Raw genomic sequence first — 27,496 nt, 5'->3', positions numbered from 1 at the left:
GGATCAGTACAAAGGGTTGACATGTAATCTCAAAGAAAGTGTGCAGGCCAGTGATCCACCACTGAAAATGTCTTTATTTAAACAATGTTCTTTAACAGGAGGAAAAAAGTAGAGGCAAACCTGTAAAACTGGTGGAAAGTCTGAGTTACTATCCAGGGGGTTTGCATGTCATTTGTATGAGGTAGGTTTGTGAAGTGTCATTAAGTCTTAAAGCTGCAACATTTAATAAACTAATCAACTATTTTGATAATCAGTTCAAGTGGTTTTTGTTCAGAAAAAAAAGTCAAAATTCTCTTACAGCTTCTCAAGCGTTCTTCAATATTTTGTGGTTTCTTTGCTCCTCTACGACCGTTAACTAAGTATCTTTGGTGTGTGGACGAAACAAAACATTATCTTTTGGTTTTGTTAGACATGATTGACATTTTTCACCATTTTATGTACCAAACAACTAAACATTTAGTTATTTGGTAACCCAGAGGGCGAATCATTTACGAATGCAGGCCGTTTAATCGTGAGAGGAAGAAATGAAACGGACAATATGAGCTGTCTCCATCTTCTTGACATCGTCGCATTGGTCATTGAATTCCAGGCAGCATTTTTCAGTGTTGTACTGAAAGTCTGAGAGCCTCAGTGGTGTACGTTCCTTTTTTTGTTTTTACAGCAGAAGCCCTTGTCTGGTTTCCCTGGCGACCTTCAGCTTTTTCAGGGCGACTAGCGACTGCTGGGTAAGAGTTCTGAAACGTGCCAGGTTGTTATTCGCTTTTGTCCGTATCTGTGAGCACGCAGTAGCAGGTGTACTGGGTGAAGTGAGTCAGAGAACCTGGAGAGAGAGAGAGAGAGAGAGAGAGAGAGAGAGAGAGAGAGAGAGAGAGAGAGAGAGAGAGAGAGAGAGAGAGAGAGAGAGAGAGAGAGAGAGAGAGAGAGAGAGAGAGAGAGAGAGAGAGAGAGAGAGAGAGAGAGAGAGAGAGAGAGAGAGAGAGAGAGAGAGAGAGAGAGACACACACACACACACACACACACACACACACACACACACACACACACACACACACACACACACACACACACACACACACACACACACACACACACACACACACACACACACACACACACACACACACACACTTCGTTGAGAAGGTGGAGAAGAAGCGCCTGTAACCCTGTAAGGGTGCTGGGTGTGTGGAGGTGAAAAACTCACGCAGCAACTCGGTGACGAATGCCGGCCGCCTGGACTCTGGTAGGTGGATGCACAGGAAGTAGACGGGAACGCCCGATAGGGCGATGCCGATGCCTATCAGGGAGTTGACCGTGTCGCTGTATAGCGGCACCGCCACCAGGAAGACGGTGCACAGACAGAACACCACTGGGTATAATAGAGTCAACTGTGGGGAAGAGGAACCCAAGACACAGACGTTACCTGCTGCAGCGTCGTTCCCAATTTTTCAAAAAAATCATGCAAAGACAAACTTTTTTTATTAAGGACAGGGGCGGGGGGCGTGTCCAGCTGGCCTCACCTTGAGCGGTCTGGGTCTGTTGGGCTCCTTCCAGCGGAGGTAGATCTGCCCGGCGATGGACAGCCCCATGAAGAACCAGTAGCTGAAGCTGTAGTAGTTGATGAGCTGGAAGACGTCCTCCACCGTCAGGTAGATCAGCGACATCACGCACTGGGACAGCGGGGGAGGAAGAGAGGGGAGGGTGAAAAACAGCCACGAAGATGCCAGTAAGAGTCACAGTAGTTCTGACTGGTAAACTGGTTTGTATAATGGAATGTAGCATATAATTAAAACATTTTGATGTTGATTTGATTCACTTCGAATCGGCCAATACGACGAGGGGACACTGAAGGCTCCGCCTCACAGTGTGCTACCATTAAGTGGGCACTTCCTGTACTTCCCGCACTGTATACAGCACATGTAACGGATATATATATTCATACATTGAAGAGCAACGCGGGGATCGGAGTGAATCTCTGGATGTGGATCATGGAGAGGGTGTTTGGAAGGTGACCCTCGCGCGAGCCCACGAAGAACAGCCTGGACACACAAATGAAGACAGAAAACAATGTGTTGTGTTTGCTTGCTATACCACTCCACAGTCTGTGTATGTGCCTGTGTGTGCGCGTGTGTGCGCTCTACCTGGATGCGGAGATAATGGAGGCGTTGAGGCCTCCGTAGCACGACAAAGCCACAGCGATGGGGATGGTCCAGGCCATCACGCCGAGAGTGTGATCTGCAAATGTCTGAACCAGACACATGAAATGGTTTAGCTGCGCGCACACACACACACACACACACACACACACACACACACACACACACACACACACACACACACACACACACACACACACACACACACACACACACACACACACACACACACACACACACACACACACACACACACAAAAAGCGATTGGTGTGTGCGTTTTGTTTCCTCACCACCGCCACCGCATCGCTGGCCAGTATGGCGCTGATGTCCAGGACGGCGTAGTAGGCCACGTTGGTGAGGATGTAGATGATGGTGACGATGGGCATGGAGATGGCGATCGCCAAGGGAAGGTTCCTGGAGCGACAGGACAGTGGGTCGTTATCAGGGGCGGATTCGGGTTAAGAAATAAAGAAAAGAAAGGAAGTGTAAATGAAAAGAGAAAAAATTGCCTCTCAGGGTTTTTGATCTCCTCTGTGACAAAGTTGAGGGTGTCCCAGCCGGAGTAAGAGAAGAGGGCAGAGTAGAGCGCCAGCGCGATGTCGCCGGGGTCGGTAGACGACCCCTCGAAGGAGGATTCAAAGTTGGTTGTGTAACCTAGCACATGGACAAAACGGTTAGAGTGGCAGTGAGGAAAAGCTATTGCGTCCATGTAAAAAAAAAGAAAAGAAGACTAGAAATCTAGCACGACTATTAGAGAAGGAGTACAGTTCATGCCAGTAGATATTTCACTATAGCCTGGTGAAAAGTCATGAAGTGATCCTGAGCCTTCCCTTCGATTCACTACCTACGCCACAAATTCTTTATTTTCTTGCCCCCCACGAGTAGGCCTGTCGCGATAATTACGTTATACACTTATCGTACGACGCTTGAATATGAACTCAATCGTTTTTATTGACCTCCATAATCGCCATTGTGACGTGTTTGTTGACATGAGAATTGAATGTCAATGACAGTCCAGCAAAGCCTTGCCACTTCTGTCCTCTCATTTGTTCTGGTCGTATGATTAATAGTTGTACTGGTTTGGCCTATAAAATGTCATAAAATATGTATTTCTTAGTATTTTTCTAAAAGGCATCGTGTCTTCAGATTGCTTGTTTCGCATGCAGCTAAAATGCAAGTCAAAACTTTGGATAGTATTTCTCCAAGCAGCAGCAACACAAATAGTGTAGGAAGCTCACATGATTCACTATCAAAAAATGGTCTTAAAAGTACGATAATATTGTTTATCGCAATCATTCCTGGGAGAATATATCGTGCGACAAAAGGTGTTATCGTGACAGGCCTATACCCACGACAAAATGTTTTGCAGGTGAGAGACACTGGGACTGAGCTGTGGATGGAAATGATACTGTGCGCTGCACGAGCCAATCAAAAGTTTGATCGTATGACTCTTTTAACAGGAATGAAGTAGCAGACGAGCAAGGAGAGTACAGTAGTGACACACACACACGCACACGCACGCACGCACCCTGGCACAGCTTGACGATGCCAGTGGCAATGATGACGATGAGGGCCACCACCTTGGCGTAGGTGAAGACGTCCTGCACACGGGTGCCCCACTTCACGTAGGCAGAGTTGATGAACGTCAGCAGGCCTGTGGGGATAAGTCGCGTGGTCAGTATCGAAAGACGCCGGTGGTGGGCCGCAGAGAGAATGGCAAGGTGCACTTACACAAACACGCTGCGGCGAGGAGCCGGGACGCCACATATGGGGGCTCGCACGTCGGGAAGAGTGGCTGCACCAGGTAGTTCGCAAACGTGATGGCTATGACCGCCTGGCTGGTGGGCTCGATGATCAGCAGGGACGTCCACAGGCGAATGAACGCCAGGAAGCCGCCGAACGACTCCAGGATGTACGCGTAGGAAGCCCCTGACTTGGTGATGGTGGTGCCCAGCTCGGCGTAGCAGAGGGCGCCCACCACGGAGAACAGGCCGCCGATCACCCAGATGACCAGCGACAGCCCGTACGACGCGCTGTAGATCAGCACGCCCTTGGGGGACACGAAGATGCCCGAGCCAATCATGTTGCCCACGATGAGGCTGACTCCGTTGAGCAGCGAGATCTCCTTCTTCAGCTGCATGCTCTCCTTGGGTGGCTCCAAGATGGAGTGGCCATTCATCTTCGTGGAATCCTCGATGGTAATGCTGTGAAACGTTCCTAGTTGCTGGGGAAAGTTCCTCGGCGATCCCTTCCCTATGTTCAAAACTCACCGACAAGGCCGCCCCTGAATCTGAGGATAACAGGCCGATCAATAACTCAAGACAATCACCCTGCTGTTAACTTGACACTCATGACAGATCAAAAAAAAATCAGAAGCACCTCCCTGTGCTGTGGCTGTTTGCCTGAGTCAAACAGCCCCTGTGTGTGTGTGTGTGTGTGTGTGTGTGTGTGTGTGTGTGTGTGCGTGTGTTGTGTGTGTGTGCGTGTGTCATGTGTGTCCTCACCGCCCAGTGTGGGAGGGGCCACACACAGGTGAACGCGTCAACCAGAACTGTCCATCTGATGCATAACACACAACACTTCCGCTTGGGACTTTCACAATAAAGCCCAAAATTGCGTCTGTGGTCGTAACCTTGGTGTAAATATTATTTGGTGCAGTCTCGTTTCTTTCACTCCTTTAACTAAAAGCGTCAGGCAAGGCAATTGCGTTTCAATGTTGTTGTTTTGTTTTGTTTTTAAAACCCGCACGTATTTCACAAGGCGAATGGACTTGAGACGGGCGGAGAGATGCGAGAAGAAGAGAGAGAGCCCCTCGAGATATTTTTCAATGACGAAAACGATGTTGGCGACAAAAAAAACATGTCGTGTGCTAGGCGTATTGATAAAGAATCATTCAATCCATTCCCATGCGTACCAACCGTGGCACTGCGAGTGGAACATACGTCCGGGTGTCTGAGTTAGCTTATTGTTGGTGTTAGGCTACATCATGCCGACGGGAAGAAACAAACTAAACACGTCCGCGTTGAACGGAACGACGCAGCTGCCACTGATTAGTCCATTTGAAGTTCCACATGGCTAATTCTCCGTTTGAGAGTGTGCGCCCCCCCCCCGTGTCCGCCCCCCGGTTCTGCTCTTTTGTCCCGGTGTGTCTATTAAAAAAAAAAAAAGAATTACATTTTTTTTTAAATAAACCCGTCGGACATCCCGGAAGCGTTGCTCCGCCGCGGGACAAAACGGCTCCTGCTTCACAAAAACGCGCTTCATTATTACGTTGTTGTTTTCTGCGCCTAAAAAAGAGGATCTTACCTGCGCGGGCGATGCCTCGTTCCTCCTTCCTGCCGGGCGGGTTCGGGTTGACAGCCTCAGCCAACACGGCGGCGTCCGCTGACAAACGCATCATCAGCACCGGCAAACAACTGGCCGCTAGCTGCTCCAGCCGCTCCAGCTGCTGCTGCCGCGTCATGTGACGCTGCCATGCTTTGTCTGATCGCACGCACGCGCACTGTGCGTGTGCGCGCGTGTGCGTTCGAGGATTATTTTCAGAACGGGACGTTTTCTTCCCTTCACTCACTGAAAAAAACTGTCATTCAGACACCGGGACCCCCGGCAGAACACGGGTCAGTGAAGGCATCACGGTCTAAAGGGGGGGGAGGGGGGGGGGGGTGATAGATTTCCATCACTAGGCAAGGCAAGTTTATTTGTATAGCACATTTCGAAAACAAGGCAATTCAAAGTGCAATTGGGAGGAAACAGATCAAATCACGTTCAAATATAATCATTGCAAATTAAAGAAGAGAAAATAAAAACATGTTAAAGAAGAATAAGACAGGGGATAAAAGTTGCAGTGCAGTACAAGACATGCATGGATAGTATTTCATTAAAAGGCATGCGGCAAACAGAAAAGTCTTCAGACTTGATTTAAAAAGAACTGAGATTCTGGGAGTTTGCTCCAGATCTGTGGAGCGTAGAAACTGAACGCTGCCTCTGCATGTTTAGTGCCAGACTACCTGAGAGAGAGGTCTGGTAGCAGTGCAGAACATCGGAAACCTAAACCATTCAGTGCTTCATAAACCAACAGTAGTATTTTGAAGTCAATTCTTTGACCGATAGGAAGCCAGTGTAAAGATCTGAGGACTGGAGTAATATGATCTACGTTTTTGGTCTTAGTGAGGACTCGAGCAGCAGCGTTCAGAATTAACTGCACTACTCATTAAGACATGTTTAAAATGGACCTGTGATGAACAAGAAAACCTGTAATATGTTTGGATGATGAATCTTTTTTCTTTTTTTAAAGAATAACCACAGTAAGCTCACTGTCAAAACTGAATTATGATTATCATTATTTTATTTTTTTTAATTATTGTTAAATGTTCATACTGGCTCATTTCCCTCAACCACATCCCTCCAGTGTGTCGACATAAACTGTCCCACGGGGTCGCCTTTAGACGTCACACTGCTGGTGTCAAAGAACAAACATGTAATTAGAGCGGTTCTGCGAGGAGCCTATGGGGCGGAGAGGACGGGGTCCTTCAACAGCATGCGACGTTGTTGGTGCTGAAGTGTCAAGGATGGTGAAACACACACACACGCACACACACACACACACAGAAGTGACAAACTGGGGTTTAGCAGAGAGGGCAACACGGCAAAGTGCTTGCACGGGTAATGAAGTACAGGAGCCATTCGTAGTCATGTTATTGGATAATAGAGAGTTCACTACCTTAGGTCAACATTGGGCTCGGTGATGAAAAGGCTGGTGGGAGACGACACCGAGGAAAAACCACCCTGTGTATTGTAACATGTTGAATTATGATGTATTCTATTACAATAAGTATTCTATTACTCATTCTATTACAATAAGTTTGTGTCTTTGTGTGTGCTAGTTTTAATATAGTTAACTGCCATTTGGAGAAGGAGAAAATTAAAAGCCGCACACAAAGCCAGAACATGTTGAGGACGATGACACAATAGGTAACAGTCAAGACTTGTTGACATGTTACCAACAAGCCGACACAACCGGAGCGGTGACACCGACGCACCGCATCGGTGAGCACTTGTCGGCAGTAATGGTGTAGACCCACAGAAACAGTGAAGCACAGCACCGTGTAATGCTTTTATGAATATGCGATTATGATGTTGGTGGGGGAGCTGCCCTTACGGTAAGCAGTGGCCCTGGTGTGAGGCCCATCGTTATGTCACTGTGACCTGGCATGTCTGGGTGGCAAAACAGATAAAGTAAGAGAATAAAAATAGGGAGTTTTCCTGAAGGACAACTTGTTCCAAGATGTCACCAAAACATGAGGAGGGAGAGAGAGAGAGAGAGAGAGAGAGAGAGAGAGAGAGAGAAAAGACATGAAAAATAAACCTGTAGGTACACGTTGCAAAGACATTGAGAATTTCAGTAGCCAACGAGCAGCATGTTTGTGTAGAAGGGAAAAAACAAATGGAAACCCCCCGGGGAGGAAACGCTCAGGCAAAGATAAGGAGGGACGATACAGAGCAGGAAGAAAGCAGGCCTTGAATGTGCTTACTGCTGCAAACACACACAACACACACACACACACACACACACACACACACAAACACACACACTGTCATTACTTTAGCTCTTTGTTACCAAAAGATTTTTTTTATTAATAATCCATTATACATCCACAAAAATTCAAATATACACCATGATCCATCAGACATAAAATTCACTTTTGAAAACAAAACAGTGCAAACATCACAGTATCTAGAAACTCCATATGACATATGTACTAAAATTATACGTGCAGGACTTCTTAATTTCTATTTTAATTCCAAAAATGTTTATAACAAAACACTTAGAGTCAATAAACTAAGACTCAACTGAATGTAGGGTATTTGGTCCATTTTAAGACGTAGACCAGATAATAATTAAATGATTTTGACTGAAGGTCTGAATACAGAATAGAGAAAATTATCTCTGTTTTACTACAAATCATTCAGTTATTATTTTACAATGCACACATATTGAATATGAAATGTCTTCCATAATGAATGTAGGAACAATACAAAATCTAAAGTGCTACTTAAAAAGACTGGGCTACAAAACAAACACGTACACAGTATAAAATTAAAAAAAGCTTATCTAAGGTTCGAGAAGAGCTTGAATAATAATATATAGTTTTTTAAGGTTACAGATAATGTAATGGAAATCACAGCACAGTATCCTGCAGTCATTTAACGTCCCGCCGAGTTTCCCCGTCTGGATACAAAGATTAACTTTGACCCCAGCATAAAATTTTAAATCTCAAAATAAATTCTTTCCCTTCTACAACTAGATCCAGTCTAGATATTCTACAAAAACAGGCTCCAGGCCTGTATCATGAGTTCCTGAGTGATGCTGTCACTTCTTCTCCACGTCCTTAGAGAAGATGAATCCAGTAATCAAGTTTCTTTTCTTTTTTTTTAAACCTGGTTTGACAATCATGTGGATGAGGTTTACAACACCAGACTGATCAAAATACCTCCAGCAAAGTTATAGTTATAGTTAGCTAATCTCCACACCAGCTGTGTGAGACCCATGTGTGGCTCAAATCAAAGCTACAGTATGTAACCTATTTTAGTTTCATTTTGATTTTGGTTGAATGATCTATGTAATCCAAAACATATCTCAATGTGCAGTTTTTTGCTGTCGGAGGCCTCCCTGACCAGACTCATTGAACAGTCTGTCAGCGGTGGACATATGGTTTCCGGCTTTAGTTTTTAAGCCAGCCTAAAAAAAAACTCCAGCAGGGGTGGGAACATGCTTCTGCTCCTCTTGTACTGTCCAGCTACACAATTTGCCCCCCTTAAGAATGACTGGTGTCTAGTGACAGAGCTGCTGAGCTACCGTTTCATCATCATCATCATCATCATCTTTATCATCATCACCTCTAAAGAGCAAAGGCATGTTTAGGGAAATCCAATAAGGTGATGTCCGTGAATTGCACTCGGCGTGCTTGTGTTTACAACCCAATTTGTATGTGATATTTCATACCAAAAGATACCACAGCTTTTTCACTGCTCATTGGTGGCTCACTTTAAAGACTTTACTCCTCAGTGGCGGGTTTATCGCTCGGATTTCCCAGCAGTTAGCCTCAACTGAAGAAACGGTGAATCTACATTCTCCATTTCGTCATTTACACCGATTAGAGCAATTTATTATTACATAATTTAAAAAAAATAAAAGATTGGTCGCTGCAACTTTTCCCCACACCTTTCTCAGTCCATTTAGCTCTTCTCCGGGGCCTGTAGCATGTGTTGCCTTGTTGATCCGGTGCTGTTGCTGCCAAGAGCGGAGCCACCAGCCTGTTTCCGCATCCACTCCAGCATGGAGAACCGCAGCATTAGAAGGAAGCCTGGGGGAACAGAGGAGAACAAAGAGTCATTCATTTGCTCCCACTTTCCTACCTAACTACCTACCTGCTTGCCTACCTACCTACCTACAGACCTACCTACCTACCTGCCTGCCTACCAACCTACTGTACATACCTACACACCTATCTACTTCCGCTTCTCAGGATCACTGAACATGAGTCCATCACAGATGAACAAATCATTTAATACTCTCTTCTGTTCCACAATCTACCTCCAGATAAGTTAACTGGATGAAATATGTAATGTATTTTGGAAAAAAAAGAATCTATTTCAGTGGGGTTCAATTCATTCACTTGGAAGCCTACATTATTGGTTCCAAAACTGATTTTGTATTTCATTGTATGTCGCATGATTCTTTGTGTGTGTCACATATCAGGTACTTAGCATGTGAAATAATCTCCGTCAACTAGCAATGTGCGGCAACAATGGGGTTAATCAGTTCCCCGAATCCAACCCTGAACCTGAATCAAAAACAAGTGTGCTGCATGTGAGAGGAAACAGCTTTTCTTCAGATAGGCAACAGAAACACAAGGCCGCGATTAACCACATGGTCACCGTCGCATTCCCACACTGATACAATGAACAGCTGGCTCCGAATACACAGTCACCAATCTCTGAGCACAACAATCAAAACACCCAGAGTCTCTGCCCTGCTGTAATAGCTCTGTGGTGTGTGTTTTGTTCACAGTTCACACAAGTTGACAGTAGCTGTCAGCCACGCTTCCGGTGCTTCCACAACTGACGGTGACCACATCACATCTGGACTGACTGAATGCCCGTTCGAACTGGGACGGTGGCTCACAAGCACGGACCTTGAAAAGAGTTGAGGATGCAGGAGAGGAAAAGAACCAAGTCAGAGAGGTGCCCGAAGTCCAGGAAGGTCAGACCCCAAGTCGTTCCAAAGAGGCAGCTGAGGCCCCAGATGCTGAGGAAAGCCACGCGGTTCTTCCTCCACTCGTCCCTGGGGCTGATCTTCCTGTAGACCAGGAAGAGCATGGCAATGCCCGAGAACACCAGAATGACCAGGACCGTCATGGTGGTGAAATAGTGAGCCAGCAAGGCCTTGTTGGTGTTTGTTTTCATCCAGCACCTGGACACACCAAATGAAGGAAAATAATCCAAGAAAGATCATTAATGTTCAATCCACCATCACCCCTGACAACATTTGTAATTCAACATTCACTATTCAGGCATTACTGCGTTCGAGTCTTTATTCAAATCATCTTGCTCACATCAGATAAGGGTTAGAGACGTCATCACTTGGCACCACCTCTCTCTGTCCGTAAATGCCACCTACTGCAGCCAGGATGATAATAGGAACCGCAGGGAGGACTGGCAAATGAATTTTGACAGTTAGCACGTTAGTATTGCGTTTGCCTCAAAGGTCCCACGTGTTCCCACAGGTACTTTTAAAAACATTACTTGGCACACTCACCGAAGCCGACCAGGTTCCATACGTAGGGCTTTGGGGGGGGGCTGAAAACCATGTACACCAACCAGAAGGTGTTGAAAACCTCTATGCCCATCCAGGTGAAGGAGCTGAGCAGGCTGTAGTGGAGGGCGGCCCCCACCCAGGCGCACAAACCCTCCCCTCCCACGTTGGCCAGCACCCCGGTGAAGAAGAAGAGCAGGTTGAGGATGGCGAGGGACACGGCTAAGCCCAGATGGATGGATATGGACTGCTCCTTCGATCGTCTGCTAGAGGGAGAATGGAAACGGAATTACTTAATTATTCAAAAATTATGTTTAAATTTTAATTTTTTTTACACTGGCTTAGATTAGTCCTCAGAAAGGAGCATTACCTCTTCCGACAGAGAAAAATGATGAGGGCGACACAGCTGATCACCGACACGGCGCAGCCCAGAGATGTAATGGTGGTCAGTGCCAGGAGATGGCGCACTGGTCGAGGCTCCAGTTGCTGTCACGGGGACAGAGAGCAATGAGCCCAGCAGCAAGGTATTCATAAACCAATATGTGGCGTGTGTGTAATATGTGTTTTGAGTGTTTCTTCTTCTAAAAAGAAAATAAAATAAAAAAGTGATAATCATCTCCATTTGTGGGGAGAATCAGATAGAGAAGTTCTAAGTGATGCTGTTGGATTTGCAGATACTGTACGTTTCCCTGCATCTTATGACTTAATATCTATCTAGTGTTTTTTTCTGGCATGCAGCATTTCTCACCACCAGCACAGAGAAGTAGGTCAGGTGGTTACAGAGGCAATCGGTGTGTTCCGCTCCCCTCTGTTGAGTCACGCATCCGTCCACCAACCACTTGACCTGCAATGGATCTGCACGTGCGACAATGCAGATATTAAAACGTACTCAATCGTCGCGGGTAGGAGTTGCAAATACATGGGGAGATACACATATGTTCTGAATGAAAACTCTATTCACATGCCAAAGGGTTCGTACCTTTCCGGGTGTCCCACGAAACGCATCTCCTTGAATGCATTTTCTGAAATGAGTAAAGAGTGAGATGTGAGTGGTAATGATTCCCCAGTAAGAGGCTGTCAATTTTTTGTTGTTGCTTTGAATGGCGCAATTATTATGCCACATTAGTGAGCGCGCAGTCAGACTCTTCTGAGCACACAGTGGGACTCTCGAGGAGAAGATACTAATCTGACCAAAGAAAAAATTGTGCTCTCGTCGTCTAGTGTGCGCTCGCAACTCTGCCTGGACACTCGCACGAGGTGGCACAGCCTCATTAAAAATGCACCAAAAAAAAAACAGCCAATCACAGACAGGGGGGGGGGGGGGGGGGGGCTGTTTACATCCAGGCTTGAAGCAGCCCCCCCCCAGCATTTTTAATGAGGCTGTGCCACCTCGAGCGAGCGTCCAGGCAGAGTTGCGAGCACACACTAGATGTCGAGAGCGCAGAGAAACAGGACAATTTTTTCTTTGGTCAGATTAATATCTTCTGCTCCAGAGTCCCAGTGTTTGCTCAGAAGAGTCTGACTGCGCGCTCACTAATGTGGCACAATAATTTTGCCATAGCTTTGTTTCCTGTTTAAAACCCGTCATCGTGCAATGTTTTATTTCCAGGCTTATTTTACTTTATTTCACTCTTTTCTCTTCTGCAGCGTTTTCTTTTTATATATTTCTTCCTGTGTCAGCATTGTGCAACGTTCAAACTGCTTTTAATTGTTTGCTATTGTTTGCCCTCAATTCTTCATTTTTGTCTTATTATTATTACCACTTATTATTATTATTCACATTATTGCTTTTATTCATATTAATAACAGTGTTTCGATTCGGTGGTGATTCACACAGGAATTATCTGAAATCAGAAGAAGACACTTACACTGTGGGTTTGTTGTCGTGAGTTTTTTGCTAAATGTGAGGCGAGAGAAGAAACCCACTGGTTTGTGTGTTTGTTCTCTGCACTGTCGCGACAGACGTCACGCAACTGAAAATGACTTTGTTTTTTTCTCTAGCCCACATTTCACAAGTTTGGTTTATTGCAGCACACGCACCACAGTGACAACACATTTGCTCCAGCTGTGTTTCAGTTTCAGGCAGAAAATCATGGGTTTTGGCAGCATTTCAAGACAAATATCAAACTGTGTAGTCCATACCTGAGCCAGACATTTTCCCTTCACGAGTTCTAACCGAGATTTTTCAATTCGGAGTGTGAGGCATCAAAAACTTGTTTTATTATTGTCAGAAATCAGAAACTTATATTGACTTTTGAAAATCTAAAGTGAAAAAAATTGGTCACAATGACACAGACAAACGCACACAGACTTACAGGTAGGGCGTCGTGGTGAAAGTTAATCCTGATTGGCTCAAGCAGATTAGTGATGATCTCGTTCTCCACGGTGATTTCCACCACCTCACTGAGAATCCTGACCTTCTTGTGACCCTCCTGGAAAACACACACACACACACACACACACACACACACACCTTTAACACATCTTTTTCACATCTTCCCCTCATTTAATACAGCCTACAGATAAACACGCACAGGAACAAGAAGACGTAGTTTTTTTTTTTAGCATTGCTGTCGGTAGAAATAAAGCATCTCTTCAAAGTCGAAAGCTTGGATCGAGAAACATGGCCGTACGGCAGGTGTGTGAGGCTCAGCAGCGTCTCATGTTGACCGAGGACAAACACAAGCCTTACCTGGAACAGGGAGTTGTTTCTGAAGAATGTGCAGACGACTTTGCTGCTCTTCTTTGCAGCTTGTTTCAGAAGTGGGGGGAGATGGACGGTGGCGGTGGACTCAAATATGGAGCCCTGGAAAAACAGAATGTGTGGAGAGAGGGGTTTGGGTTGATTCCACCTTCAAGGCAACAGATGAGAGGTGGACATGGAAACTACTGGCTATAAACCAACAAATCATAGAGTTTCAGTTCTTAATTATCCAGGCAAATCAGGATACAGGAGAAGTGTCGAACATTTTCAAATTTTGAGTTCACTGACGTGTACCACTGTGGTCCAGTGCTTGCGAGCGGCCACCCCAGCCCCCACGGTGTACGCAGTTGTAATGAGTAGACAGCATGCAGATTGCTGGGCACTTACACAAAATGGCCCTATTTTAAGGTAATTTGGAAGAAGAAAAAAAATAACATCAGCGCCTTTCAACACCCATCCTCCACTGTAATAAGTTGCCACCAAAACACTCTTATGTGGTCCAACTCTCGACTATTTTTGTGAACTAAATCACCACCACCACTCAACGTGAATGAATACTCACTGGCTCGTTACTGCTAACACAGTAAGACCAAAACAGTTAGAAAAAACTGAAAACGACTACAGTCTCAGAAACGAAGAAGCCTGCTCACTTAAGTGGAATTGTCTAAGATGTTATCAGTTTTGCCTATGCAACAAATTTTATTTTTTGATTGAGATTATCTGCTTGGTTACAGATAGGCATTAGCTGAAATAATATTTTTTTGGCAGAAGGCCGTGTTATACAGTTGAAACCCATGAATTGGACACTGGAGTTGAGTTATGTTGTTGCGCAGATGTATTTTATTTTCTCTTTGCGCCCGAGAGGAACCGGTGTGATCACAATAATTGCTGATGTGGTCTGTGTAGACTGTATGGTGGGAAATGCACAAACAGGACGAGCATTATGGAAATGTTTTTTTTTCTTTCTTTCTTGTCATCACGTTCCATTCAAAGACCAGAGCCAACAATAAACTGATCCTACTGACAACTGTTGTCTGTGCCTGATTTATCTTAATCCTTTTGTGCCATGAAGCCCAATTGTTGAAACACATCAGTGACACACACACACACACACACACACTGTTGCACATGGTGACGTGTTGATTTATTTCTAACCGACCCCCTGAACACAGTCCTTCTCTTGTAATTACTCGCCAGTGAATAATGTCTGATCAAAACTACAGCGCTCAGCTTTTTTAGGGTATTAAATCATATTCTTTTAAACCATTACAGACGCCTTTTTTTTATTAAAGAATGTATTTGAGACCTTGTTTTTAAAGATTTAGTAGGAACCAATGGACCTGAGGCTGAATGCAACTTAAAGGCTGGGAAAGATAAAACGTAGGTGTAGACCCTCACACTGTCAGTGATGGTCTTTTCATGGTGTTTGAGTATTGCTTAAGCTTCCTCTTCCCTTTCGACTGTAAAGGTGTGTTCACACCAGACGCGATGCAAATGTTTTGACGCGGGTAGATTACATACAAAGTCAATTCAATGACTGCAACTAGATGCGAATTACGCCGCACTGACTCGGCCAACACGAATGGTGTGATATGCGCGATGCGAATCAGGCAAAATTCACGTTGCGTCCATTGCTGGAGTTTAAATATTTGAACTCGGCGACATATTTGCGAGGCGATAGACAGTGAGCGTTGAGATCCTCCCTCCGTCACTGTCGTCATTGTATCAGGAATGGAGGACCATACCAACGCACCATAACAGGAAGTCACAAACTCTTTTTTGTGTGTTTGACTTACAGGAGATGTGACGTTGTAGCCTGTGAAATCCTCATTCATCTCCACCTCGAAGCTGCGAGCGCAGGGATGGTCAGCACTGTCTACAAACCTGGACAAACACACACACACACACACACACACACACACAGAGTAATGCACACCATCATGAAGTGGTTATTTAAAGAGAGCAAGTTTATCTTTGTACGGGAAATTACGTGTTGACTTGGGTTTGTCCGCGTCTCGCTTGGTCACATAAGGCTTCTGCAAAAAAAATTTATAAATAAAAAAGCAGCTTTTAGTTTGACGTTTTTAAAAGAGACATCAGATTCTACGGTCAATTCGTATCATCTTTGGCTTTTTAGTCATCTATTCATCCTCACATACATTTGAATAAACACAAGGTGCGGAAGAAGCAAAAAGAGGAAATCTTTCTTACTGCAGCTGATGGAGAGCCCATTGAACCTGTAGGCGACGTGCGTTTTGTCGGTGATGATGTCTGTCTGGACCCTTCCGTTGGCGATGCCGTAGTGCGCCTCGGGCTCATTGGGGCCTTGAGACAGATCCGTGCAGCAGGAGCCCTGCAGGCGGGAGGGCCAGCACAGAGTCAGGTTCTTTCCTCCGACCTGTACAACAAAAAAAGGTACGACAAACCAAAACCAGCAAAACCTCGTTAGGCTCTTCAACAAAGAATTCCATTACGCTATTGTTGCCTATACAATATACTGTACACGTTTTCTGTCTGTTTCATGCTTCCACTTGGTAGTCTTACATATTTAACATGTTAGATTTTAATAAAAATAAAAAGGCAGGATGATGTGCTTGTCTTCTCCATAACTTTGACCTGTTTTACATTCACTTTCGGATGTGACAGGTAAAGATCGCCCTTGTTTCACTCTGATTTCACCTGCAGCTTCAGCTGGTCCACCAGTGGTTCCCAGTACAAACAGAAGTGGCTTTCCTCCCCGGAGTCGAGTCCAAACTGGTGGAGTTGAATCACGTCTTGCCGCTGACACTGGGCCGTGATCTGCCCATCGACGGACAGAGTGCTCTCGTTGGCTGAGATGGAGATCCCGTTACACCCCGGGGAGAGGTTGACGCCCAGGCGCAACCTCTCGCTGGGGCGCCACGGCGCCCGGCCATGGCGCCAGGTGCCACAAAATGTCAAGCTCTGGTCATTTTCACTTGAGCCTGAAGGAAACAGAAGGAGGTGCACACACACACACACACACACCGACAACAGTTTAGCAAAATTATTTTTAAAAATACATATAAATAAAAGTTGTCACTGCAATACTGAGACTAACCCACAGGTGCTCAGATGAGCTCATACTGAAAAACAAATATTTATGATTAAAAAGTGATTTCATCAACTTCTTCCATCGTTCTGATGAGCCCAGGTAATGGTCTATACGGTATTTGGACTTGTAGGATGTCGTTCTAAGAGTAAAGCCTGCAGTAAACCTGTGAAAGGTTCTCTCTGAGAAAGTAGATACATGTGATATCATATATTCACATATCATAGCAGCAGAGAGGTCACATAAAGACTCAGAGGAAAGTCGGGATGGGACGATACCACTTTTTTGTGTCCGATCCTGCAGCCTTGAGTATCTGCCGACACCGATCCGATACTAATCTGATACAATCTTTTCCCCACTCATAAAATAAAATATTAATAATGCATTGGTCAGGATGCACTTTGCTTAACCTAGCCATCTAAAACCTCATACTCGACCGAAAGACAAATAATCAACTCCCCAGAAGGATGACTTACACATGGCCAGCAAGATGACTGAGTTATGGAATGCTGCTGTTTTATTTCTCACAGAACTTTTGAGTTTTTTATGGTCGGACGGTTCAAACAACAAAAAACAAATTGAACTGTAAACTGTTAATTAAATAATGATAAATTAATTCAAGGCTGAGTAGATATGTAAATAGGCATTTATTTGTTATGTTTACTGTAATTTATCGGATCGGATTTGACTCTGATTTGATCGCCCGATTAGGGACAAAAAACAAACAAAATCATAATGCCATAAAAAATGCGTTTGTTGTATTTGAATTGTATTTTTTGTTTTAGTTTGTTTATTTCTGAAATTCTTTTTCTTTAAGCACAGTTGCACTCTAGGCCGCGCTCCCGCTTCCTGCTGCACCAAAACACAGCCCCCGCGTGTGACACTGAAGTTAAACTTTGCACGTTATGTTGCAGAACTCGTTGCACAGGTTTACAAAGGGCAATTTACAACCTCTGATGTGGTTTTGAAATTATATCTGAACACCATTTCACAAGCTCAAAAGTCTCATTGATCGCTCCCTCACTGGAGCCGGGACACTGACCCTCACTCGGTCGGCTCTCTTTGTGCAAGTGAAACTGGCCACTTGCGTCTGCAAAACATTTTTCGCTGTACCTAAGAGGCACTTAAATTGCCTAACGCCCACAAAGAGAGAAGTCAGAGCTGCTTAAAGTCACTACACAGACGTGACGATGCTCCAAAATCTACTCGGATCATCTTGCCCACAGAGGAAACGTGTTGAAACGCAATAGTAAGAATGAACATGAGGCTAAAAGAGGTAACTTAAGATAAAGGTGTGTCGCCGCCCCCCCCCCCACCACCCCAATTAGCTTACCTGTGGCAAGGAGGAGGATGAAGGTGAACACCACCCTCAGACTATCTGACGGCCGGGCTCGGGGCTCCATCGCGGAGAACTGCAATGGGAGAACGCGGAGAGTCAATTGCAGTTTGCACAAGGGGGAAATGAGCCGTAACGTGTGTCTGCACAGGCAGGGAGTACGGTCGGTTATCGGCGTTCAAACCCCAGCTGCTGAAACCGGAACGCAGAAACACACAGCCAGCATTTGTGGCCAACAGAAGGAAGCACATTTCTACAAAACACCTCATACATTCTGCGCACAGACGCAAAATCGTACATAAAAGAAAATGTCAATTAGCAGACACAGGACAAATGTTGTTGTTTTAGTTTTTTTTTAATGATAGTGTTCTCATCCGGACGCCTGCTTTTATTATCTACGCTCTCTTATCAATGGATACGAATGAGTTCAGGCTCAAAATACACACAGGGACCTTTCTACGCTGTTATCAATGGAAACAGCCTTCCCCTTCAACTGGCACGCGCACACACACGCACACACCAACAATTCACACCATCCCCCTGTAACAAGTGGATTCATCTTGTTCTAGGGGAAAAGGCTAACATATCAGTACGCTGCAGACGTTGCAGCAGTCAGAGTCAAAGAAAACCAGCCACCCATTTCCCTCAGTACTGAGAATCCGTGACCTCTAGCAGACAGACGTGTCGATTAACCCCCGTGTAGTGTACACACGCACACACACACACACACACACACACACAGACGCAGCGTTTCAGTTCAGTTTTCAACTCCAACCAAAGACGCCAACTCATCTCAAGACAGCTGTCATCACACAGGATGCAGCGCGGGAACAGCGCACAGCGCGTGAGGCGGTGTGGGAAGAGGTGAGGAGGATGGAGGGGAAACGGAGCAGCCGCGGTCGTCCTCGGCCATCACGAGAGCAGAGCAGACAGGAACCAGTAGAAGCCACAGACAAGTGGCGGAGAGACAAGCAGCGAGGACAAAAAAAAAGACAGAGAAAAAAAAAAAGAGAGAGCGAGAGGGCCGAGGAGCCGTGGACGAGGGTCAGCAGGTTATTTATAAACCACGTAGTGCTGAAGCTCACACCCGATACTGGAGATGGACCTGAGCCTTGGACAACCACCCAGCGACGCACAGACTGATAAACTGATAAACACTCTCACACACACACCCCCACCCCCACACACACACACACACACACACAGGGTAAGATGTTGAGGCAATACAGAGCAACAAGTTCTTCCAACACCCTCAATACTTTCACCAGGCGTGTCACTGTCGCCGACCTTCCCGCTGATATCGCAATCTTTGAACAAGCTGTCTGGAAACTCGACGCAGCAAAAGTGCCACTGTGGAATTTCGGACTCGCACTCCGGACGACTCTGAGTCTGACGATCCGAAGTTCAAATCTCGGGCTTTACCCCGATAAAGAGGAATACATATCCGATTCTGTTAACGTCTGAGCTCGGTCACTTCAGGCGACTGAAGGACTTCTGTTGAAACGAGTTGAACCTATATGGCTTTGCATGGTGGAAAAGGTTTAGGTGCCAAAATCGACAAAAAAATTCTCATTTGAATTGAATTTGTGATTGAAAATATCAGATGGACGGACAAATACAATACATACTTATTATGTGAGTCCAGTTTACATTTTGTCCGTCGTCTTCAAAACGACAGACAACACCGGCAGGGCTCCGGTAATGATGAAGGCCAGTTAGTATTCAGGTGCTGTATTACACGAGTTTTCACTTACATTGGGGTATGGCTGCAACAGTTAATCGATTAATCGATTAGTTGTCAATTACTAAATTAATCGCCAACTATTTTGATAATCGATTAATCGGTTCAAGCTTTTTTGAGTTAGTTTTTATGGGGGAAAAAAAGTCAAATTCTCTGATTTCAGCTTCTTGAATGTGAATATTTTCTGGTTTCTTTGCTCCACTATGACAGTAAACTGAATATCTTTGGTGTGTGGATGAAACAAAACATCATCTTGAGGTTTTGGGAGACACGATCGTCGTTTTTCACCATTTTATTACTTTCTGAATGTCAATGTCCGGCCATTAGTATGATACAGACAAATTTTTCACTTCAGCTTACAGTGCATAAAGGGGAAACGGACTCATTTCATGACTTTGTGGTTTTATAGCTTCCCCTATTTGTTAATTCAAGATCAGGATTAGAACACTGTGGGTGGGGGAAGAGGTGCTAGGGTGTGACTCTGTAGCAGGTTGTAATGCAGATATGAATATATACTGTATGTATATATGTGGGTTATACATATTTCTATGTTCACACCCTGACAGAAACGCGTCACCCCTCGCAGTGAGTTACGGGGAAGTGTGGTGGCACTGGCTTGCCGAGCGCGATTCAAGAACAAATCCGTCCGTAAGAACGTTTCTCGCACGAGGCTCATCGTGTGTATGGATCTACATATTGCCAAATATTAAATTTGAAAGCTTTTTCGTCGGATCAGCTTTATTGTTTTTCTCAAATGCCTCAATGTCTTGACATTTGTCTGACAAAAGACACGCTCGATTCTGACCAAACCGGGAGCACGCAAGTCGGGTTCTGGGTGAAACCATGACACATGCCTCGGCAGCGGGCCGCGTCGACCGCGACTCAGCATCATGCTGGCGGTGAATTGGCACACAGCGTTCATGTGTGACTCAGGTCAGACCCGACCCGTCAGGGCTCCCTGACTGGAGAGCGCATTCTGATGAAGAAGGGGGCCTCCACTTGCACCGAGGGAAACAGTAAAGCACTGTCAGCCCGCCCACAGACGACTAGCCGCACAAAGACACAGTGGAAGGCTCAGTTCTCTGCACACGCACAAAAGAAAAATCATCGAAAAAAAACTCGCCTGTGTATGAGTCAACACTGACGAAGAAATACTGTGTGTGTGTGTGTGTGTGTGTGTGTGTTTGAGTGCGTTCAACACAATAAAGTGGCGTTACCATTCTATGATTACAGAACAGTTGTTTGCTCTTTCTCGGCTCACACCTCTGTATTATCCCTCTCTTACACTTTTACATTTCAACCGTTGGTCTTGGCATGTAAACAAACTCTCTTTCTCTCTCACTCTCTCTCTCTCTCTTTCTACCCCCACACCCTCTCTATTGTCCCTGCACGGCATCCAGGCATCAATTCGGCACAAGAATTTCCCGTTTTCGTTTACTTCCTAGCTCTCGTGTGTTTGTGTGTGAGCGACCGGCACAGACAAAGACTGGCATGGATGTTTGTGTGTGTGTGTGTGTGTGTGTGTGTGTGTGTGTGTGAGAGAGTGTGTGCGAGACGCAGACTGGAACACCGCAAGCACACACTTAGCATTTGTCTTTTTTCAGCACTCATCCTGAAACCTGTTGCTCCGCTGCTTGCGTCACTCCTACACACATACAGTCTGATATAGCCCGGATATTGTATGTGTGAACGAGTGAGACTCTGCCCCTGCCCCCCATCCCCTGCCGCTCTGAGTTTTCCAGTCAAATTTCTCATCTCGCCATCTCCGTGTCACGTCGTAGTCTGACTCACTCGTGTGGCAACCAAAACCCAGACAGCGGATGAGAGTGACAGAAAACATTGCGTGGGAAACTCCAAGCACCAAGATATGTCTGAGAGATTTCAATATTCATGAAGCTGCTGAATCTTTAGCGCCAGGTTTGGTCCAGACCAAAATATCACAACTACTGGCATTTTTGGTTGTTTTTTTTGCCACATTCACGGTCCTCAGTGCCTAATACTTTTTTACATTCCATACATAATATTTTTTTGGGGTGTGTGAAATTTCCCTTAATACTGGACTGATTACCATGACGTCCGGTTTCCATGGTGCCCAGATGATAGATGCTCTGGCGTCATCATTGGGCGACATTTTAATTTGTCCAAAGTTTGATTTGGTTCAAACGGAGGTGACATGGTGACATTTTTTCTATAATTTTACTTGTGGTGCCCGATTTACTAATTCACACGCGCGCCTTAGTAAAACCGCACGACTAACTTAATCCGCTCAAGCGAATTAGTAAGCCGCGCTTTCACTTTGTAAAAAATGGTTAACACGAGGAACACGATACCTGCTTAAGATCATCACATTGATTGCTGATTATTAGCTTTTTAGCTCAAAGCCCTGTTGTGCCTCATTTAGAGCTCCAAGCGTGACACAACGACCATAACGCCACCGGGCTCAGCTCGCCCAAACTGTCGCGTCACCTCCAACAAAACAAAAACAAAGCTCAGACTTTTCTACCAAAAGGCTGATTCGGCTTTTGAGCTGCAGCTGCACCTCCGATGGTAATTTTCGAAACCTGTATATATACAGGGGCCCGTTTTCAGTAGCATGCCGTGCCTTGACGATGCCACCACTTCCTGCACTCGTCAAAGATTTTAAAGCAAACACGAGTGCGTTAAGCACATCTTTTCTGTACCTGCTGCAGGCTCCTCGCCTGAATGGCAATTTTGTCATTCGGTTGTCAAGTTTTATCTACACGTCGGTTTCATTTTGTGATGTTTTTGTGTCGCACGGCTCATTTCAGGCAGGGCAGCCGGCAAAGCTTCATCTTTACCTTGCAGCAGCACTTACAGTAGACTGACTACGAGGTTTGGGGTTTTGCCCCCGCTCCTCCACAGGCAGCAGGCTGAGGGAGAGAAGAATGTGCACGGAAGAGTAATTCCGGGGAACAAAAGCCGCTCTTTGTTGTCGAGCCTTAGAGCTGAAGTGACAGTGAGCGTGAATAAGGGTCAAAGATCACGGGCCGCTTCGGAGGCTGTTTAAGCCAATGGCTGAAAGACTTTCTCACACACACACACACACACACACCCACAGTTCACAACCCCAAGCACAACACTCAATCAAAGTGAAAGGAAAGGTAGGGAGGGTAAAGACTGATCTTAACAAACTGTCTTCAATTTGTAACATGAGTAAATTCAGCTTGGTGGCAGGTTCCCGATGTCGGTGTTTTGATTTGCTGGGTTCATGGTCCAGGCTCTTCAGAGATCCACATCGAATTCATGGTGTGCAAGGTAAAAGCGAAAAAAAACCCACAAAAACAATCGCACTGAAGAAACTAACAGTTCAGGGACTAGACCCTTGTCACTCGCTCTTCTGAAATAACAGGCTGACCTCATTGGTCTCTTTGGGTTTTTGCTGGCTGTGCCGCTGTGGGAAGAGACTGCGCCGTGCTACAATGTCGTGCACCGCTGCCAAAACTGGTTACAGATAAGATTTGTGTTTTGTGGGGGCGAACTGGCATTCTGTGGCTGCTGCCTGACACGTTGATTTACAGCAACGCAGTGTACGAGCAGCTCAGGACCTGTGTGTGTGTGTGTGTGTGTGTGTGTGTGTGTGTGTGTGAAAAGGGCAATATATCCGGAACAGCAGCTTCTGAAACTGAGACTTGTGACATCTCATTGAAAGTTTTCACAGTAATAACTTCACTTTCTTTCTTTGACTCACCAGATGCAAAAAAAACACCTGGGAGAGCCGTGGCAACGCAGGAATGGGCACCGGGGGCCACAGAGACATCTCAAGTTGAAGTGGAAGACTAGACGTAATAGGGGCCGATGTTTCCCTCGGAATGCTCCCTAGGCTACATTTGTATTAGGACCTTGCATTCTTTGCGATTGGCGCCGCAGTGATGCAGTCGTGCGCTCTCCTCGTCGGTGTGTGTGCGTTATCTGCAGCCCCATGTCCTCGGTGAGGAAATTGAAGGAGCAGGTGCTGCGGATATTTCCTTCGGGGCTGTGAAGAAAATCAATAAAACAACAACAGGGGAGCACACACACACACACACACACACACACGCATGCACGCACGCACACACGCACGCACACACACACGCACAGACAATAGACAGAATATTATTAGGGCCTTAATCACCCCCAGTGTGGCCTTATAAGTGTTGGTCACGGGGTTCTGTTTGCCATTAGGGGGCTTTCTTTTCCTCATTATAAAAAAAAATGAAGCACTGCACAAAAGAGAGTGGGCTTCCTGCAATGACTCACACACACCCACTGCAATTTGCATTTCAAGGGATGTTGAGTTCAAGAAACAAAATTCCCACCTCCTTTGTCATTTCGACGGCTTTCAGTTTCAAACCCTCGAGTGCTTCTCTAAAAGTGCCGCCTGCTAGTTAATAAGAAATGTGTATACCGAGGGAAATCCTCATTTTAAAGACGTTTTCACACCTTTTTTCTCTTCTTTTTGAACTGAGTGAAGTGATTTGATTGCGTGTATAATTCACACAGTCAGGAAACCACACATCGCAGCTGTCAGGGGAGCAGAGGATGCCGCTGCCCGTCAACCTCGGCGGCAACAGGGAGAGAAGGGGTTCTTGTCCTTTAACACTAGGGGCTGCGACCCACGATTATTTTTCACTATCGATTATTCCGTCGAGAAGTTTGACTCGATTAATCGATTCGTTGCTCGGCCCATAAAATGTCATGAAATGGTGAAAAGTGTCCATCGCGTTTCCCCAAACACCCCAAGAAGATGTTTTTGGTTTTAGTCCACACACAAAGAGCAAAGAAACCAGGAAAAAATATTCACATTGAAGAAGCTGAAATCAGAGAATTTTGACTAATTTTTGCATTAAAAACTACTTGAACCATTTCAGTGTTTTACTGTATTTTTTTTGGGGGGGGGGGGGGGGGGGGGGGGGTTAGGGTTAGGGCTCGTGAGGGTTAGGGTTACCTAATAGATACCTTTATACAGGAATGGGGAATAAGGCGTATAAGGAAAGTGACCTTAAATTACTTCTGCTTGGCATTATATGTCAAATAGTAAAATAAATAAAATAAATATTTAAAAGTATTTGACTTTTCGGGGGGGGGGCGTGGGCTCCCGGTGGAGGGGCGCGATTATCAAAATAGTTTGGCGATTAATTTAGTAGGCCGTCACTAATCGATTAATCGATTAACTCCTGACAGCTCTATTTAACAGCAACAGCGCAGGAAGAAAGAACTGTATGTGCACCACACTTAATATAAATCACACCCGAAGCAGCGGCTTCGCATTTTAATATCGCGCTCCTCGGGATGCTGAAATGATTACAGAACAGTTTGTTTCTGTTTCTTTGAGAAAGACACGGTATTGTCCAATGAAATGTAAAACACTGATGGACGTGCGAAGAGCTCGCCGACTGAGGGGTTAGTCTCAACGTCCCGGGGCGGGGGGCGTCACTGGGACTCACCTCCGCCGCGTCGGTCCTTTACTCTCTGCGGTGCCTTCTCGTGGCGCGTCTCTCGCGCGTCTCCGTCAGCTCAGTTTTTTCCTGGCGCGCGCCACCTCGGAGGTATAAATAATGTTTATAAAATAAAAATGAAAAAGGTCCGGAGAACGACGCGGGGACTGGAGCCCTCCGACGACAGACACCCGACGACGACCGCGCGGGCGTGAGGCGACTTGGCGGCGCTGCGCGAGGTGAGCGTGAGAGCCGGCGCCTGCCGTAAAGCGCGCCGCGCTGCAGGGAGAAACTACTTCCGTTTACTTTCACAATAAATCACCCAACACACGAAGCGTAGCCGAGTATAAATATTCTCTACCACTAACAATACTACTACTGCTATTACTACTACTACTACTGCTGCTATTACTATAACAGCAGCAACAACAACAACAACAACTACTACTATTACAACAACGAGGCAGCTGAATGGACACTCCTGCGTCAATTTTGAAGGCAAAGTCGTTTCCGGGGTTTCTTCCGCTACCGGTGCGACGCTTGACTCTTTTGTCAGCACAGCAAGGTGTTCAGCAAGGTGTTCAGTTCAGGGGGCGGGGGGGGGTTGGGTACCATAGGTTGGGTACCATAACCCTGGGAGCTCAGAGGAGAGACTGTGTGAGAGAGCAACTCTCAATCCAACCAACCATCTCGCTTTTCTGTGTTATTTAATGGAGATATTATAAGATATTATAACAATATTATGTTAATGACCCGCCATACCTCGTCACATCATGCTTTGTGTGATTGTATACAAGTCTACAATCTGATCAATGGCATTGTGATAAGGCCTCCTCGTGAAATTGTATCAGTTCTAAAATGAGGACACTCTCCTTGTCAAGTCTTCACCTCCTGTGACCCCAGTCAGCGTATATGATGTATTTTAATAATTCTACCCTTTGACTTTTCTGTGACACTGACATCATACGGAATAGAATAGAAGCCTTTTATTGTCATAGCACATGTAAAACTGTACAACCACATTTTTAAAACTTTTCCCACTGGTGCATTTGCATAGCAAACACATGTCTGTTAAAAAAAGAACAGTAGGTAAAAAAGAATATGTATAAAACTATATAAATAGAAGTATATAAATAAAATGTCTCTGTTGACTGAGCTAATATTGCAGATAGACAGATAGACATCAGTGACCGAGGCAGGCGGCGTTGGGACTTCACTACTTCAGTGCCACAGGTAGGTGGCCCACTGTCAGCTTGTAGCTGTAACCTTAGACCACAGCTTTGTCGTGAGGTGGCTTTGAACTTTGTGGCAAGAACAAAAAAAACTAAAAAAAAAAAGGAAAAGAAAAAGAGCATTGATGAGTGAAACTTGCCCTAGGATTATTGATCCCTTTCATGAAAAACAAACCACTGAATCAGATAATGTGAAGAACATCGCTAAAACACGATAACAAGATATGTATATAGCATGGAAACGTGATCTATTTTCCTTCCCGTCTGCACGGCTGCCTTTTCTGAATACGTTTTATAGAACGTTCTTAACATTGCTGGCTGTGCCTTTACATGTGCACAAGCTCCACCGTGTTTGTCCTTCAGCAAATTAGTGTTCTCAATTTCCTTTCAGTCAGTTCGTTTTATGTAATGCAGGCTTGCTTGATGAAATTTGACCAGTAAAAGTACAGTGTAAATAAACTTGACCCTTGCCAAACATCTGCGATGCACCCGAGGCTGCAGGTGATCGAGCGGGTTAATGTTTAAACCCGCAGCCTTATCTGATGACATTGTTCGTGCTCACAAGACAATTTACAGGACAATTAAAGTCAGGCCTAAGTTCAGAGGAACGCCGTTCTTATTGCAAAGAGAACAAATACGGTGTCTGTGCGTGTGTGTGTGTGTGTGTGTGTGTGTTTGTGTGTGTGTGCTTGGGGGGTTTTTTATGAGATGGCTTCCTTCAACACCTGCCTGATAAAGCCTGATGTAGTGGCTGAGAGAGAGCAAGAGAGAGGGGGAGTGTGTGTGTGTGTGTGTGTGTGTGTGTGTGTTTGGAGCAGGGTTTGTCAGTTGAACTGTGTGGGCTTGTAATAAAGGGCCAACTGTATTGGTGAAGACAGGTGTGCTTGGAATCTCAAACACACACACACACACACACACACACACACACACACACACACACACGCACGCACACACATCCTTGTGACTCTAAGGATCTTTTGAGAGGGACGGCGAGGGACAGAGAGAGTGA

General features: G+C 45.5%; 2 protein-coding genes across 3 annotated transcripts; both read right to left on the bottom strand.

Annotated features, from left to right (window-relative positions):
• Positions 1 to 56: 56 nt before the first annotated feature.
• On the bottom strand, positions 57 to 5,644 carry slc7a6 (solute carrier family 7 member 6). Its single transcript, XM_035629218.2, has 10 exons — positions 5,461 to 5,644; positions 3,886 to 4,444; positions 3,683 to 3,808; positions 2,664 to 2,808; positions 2,445 to 2,568; positions 2,139 to 2,242; positions 1,940 to 2,036; positions 1,518 to 1,667; positions 1,202 to 1,385; positions 57 to 820 (listed from the first exon to the last, which is right to left on the bottom strand). The coding sequence occupies exons 2-10, from the start codon at positions 4,331 to 4,333 to the stop codon at positions 753 to 755; spliced, it is 1,446 nt and encodes a 481-aa protein (XP_035485111.2). The 5' UTR covers positions 4,334 to 4,444; positions 5,461 to 5,644; the 3' UTR covers positions 57 to 752.
• A 2,117-nt stretch (positions 5,645 to 7,761) lies between these two features.
• On the bottom strand, positions 7,762 to 25,508 carry LOC118302358 (adhesion G-protein coupled receptor G5). Of its 2 annotated transcripts, none has more exons than XM_047331532.1 (16): positions 25,265 to 25,508; positions 23,530 to 23,814; positions 18,077 to 18,155; positions 16,353 to 16,636; positions 15,885 to 16,071; positions 15,664 to 15,709; positions 15,470 to 15,557; positions 13,662 to 13,775; positions 13,285 to 13,401; positions 11,949 to 11,991; positions 11,718 to 11,824; positions 11,340 to 11,455; positions 10,973 to 11,235; positions 10,770 to 10,869; positions 10,350 to 10,627; positions 7,762 to 9,518 (listed from the first exon to the last, which is right to left on the bottom strand). In XM_047331532.1, the coding sequence occupies exons 2-16, from the start codon at positions 23,596 to 23,598 to the stop codon at positions 9,391 to 9,393; spliced, it is 2,019 nt and encodes a 672-aa protein (XP_047187488.1). In that variant the 5' UTR covers positions 23,599 to 23,814; positions 25,265 to 25,508; the 3' UTR covers positions 7,762 to 9,390. The 2 variants fall into 2 exon arrangements, with proteins under 2 accessions (XP_047187488.1, XP_047187489.1); XM_047331533.1 differs by having other exon boundaries at positions 10,973 to 11,232.
• Positions 25,509 to 27,496: the final 1,988 nt, after the last annotated feature.

This window comes from Scophthalmus maximus, chromosome 4, assembly GCF_022379125.1.
Source record: "Scophthalmus maximus strain ysfricsl-2021 chromosome 4, ASM2237912v1, whole genome shotgun sequence".
NCBI classification, from domain to species: domain Eukaryota; kingdom Metazoa; phylum Chordata; class Actinopteri; order Pleuronectiformes; family Scophthalmidae; genus Scophthalmus; species Scophthalmus maximus.
Note: the sequence above shows the minus strand (reverse complement) of the source record. Positions and strands in the feature narration are given on the sequence as shown.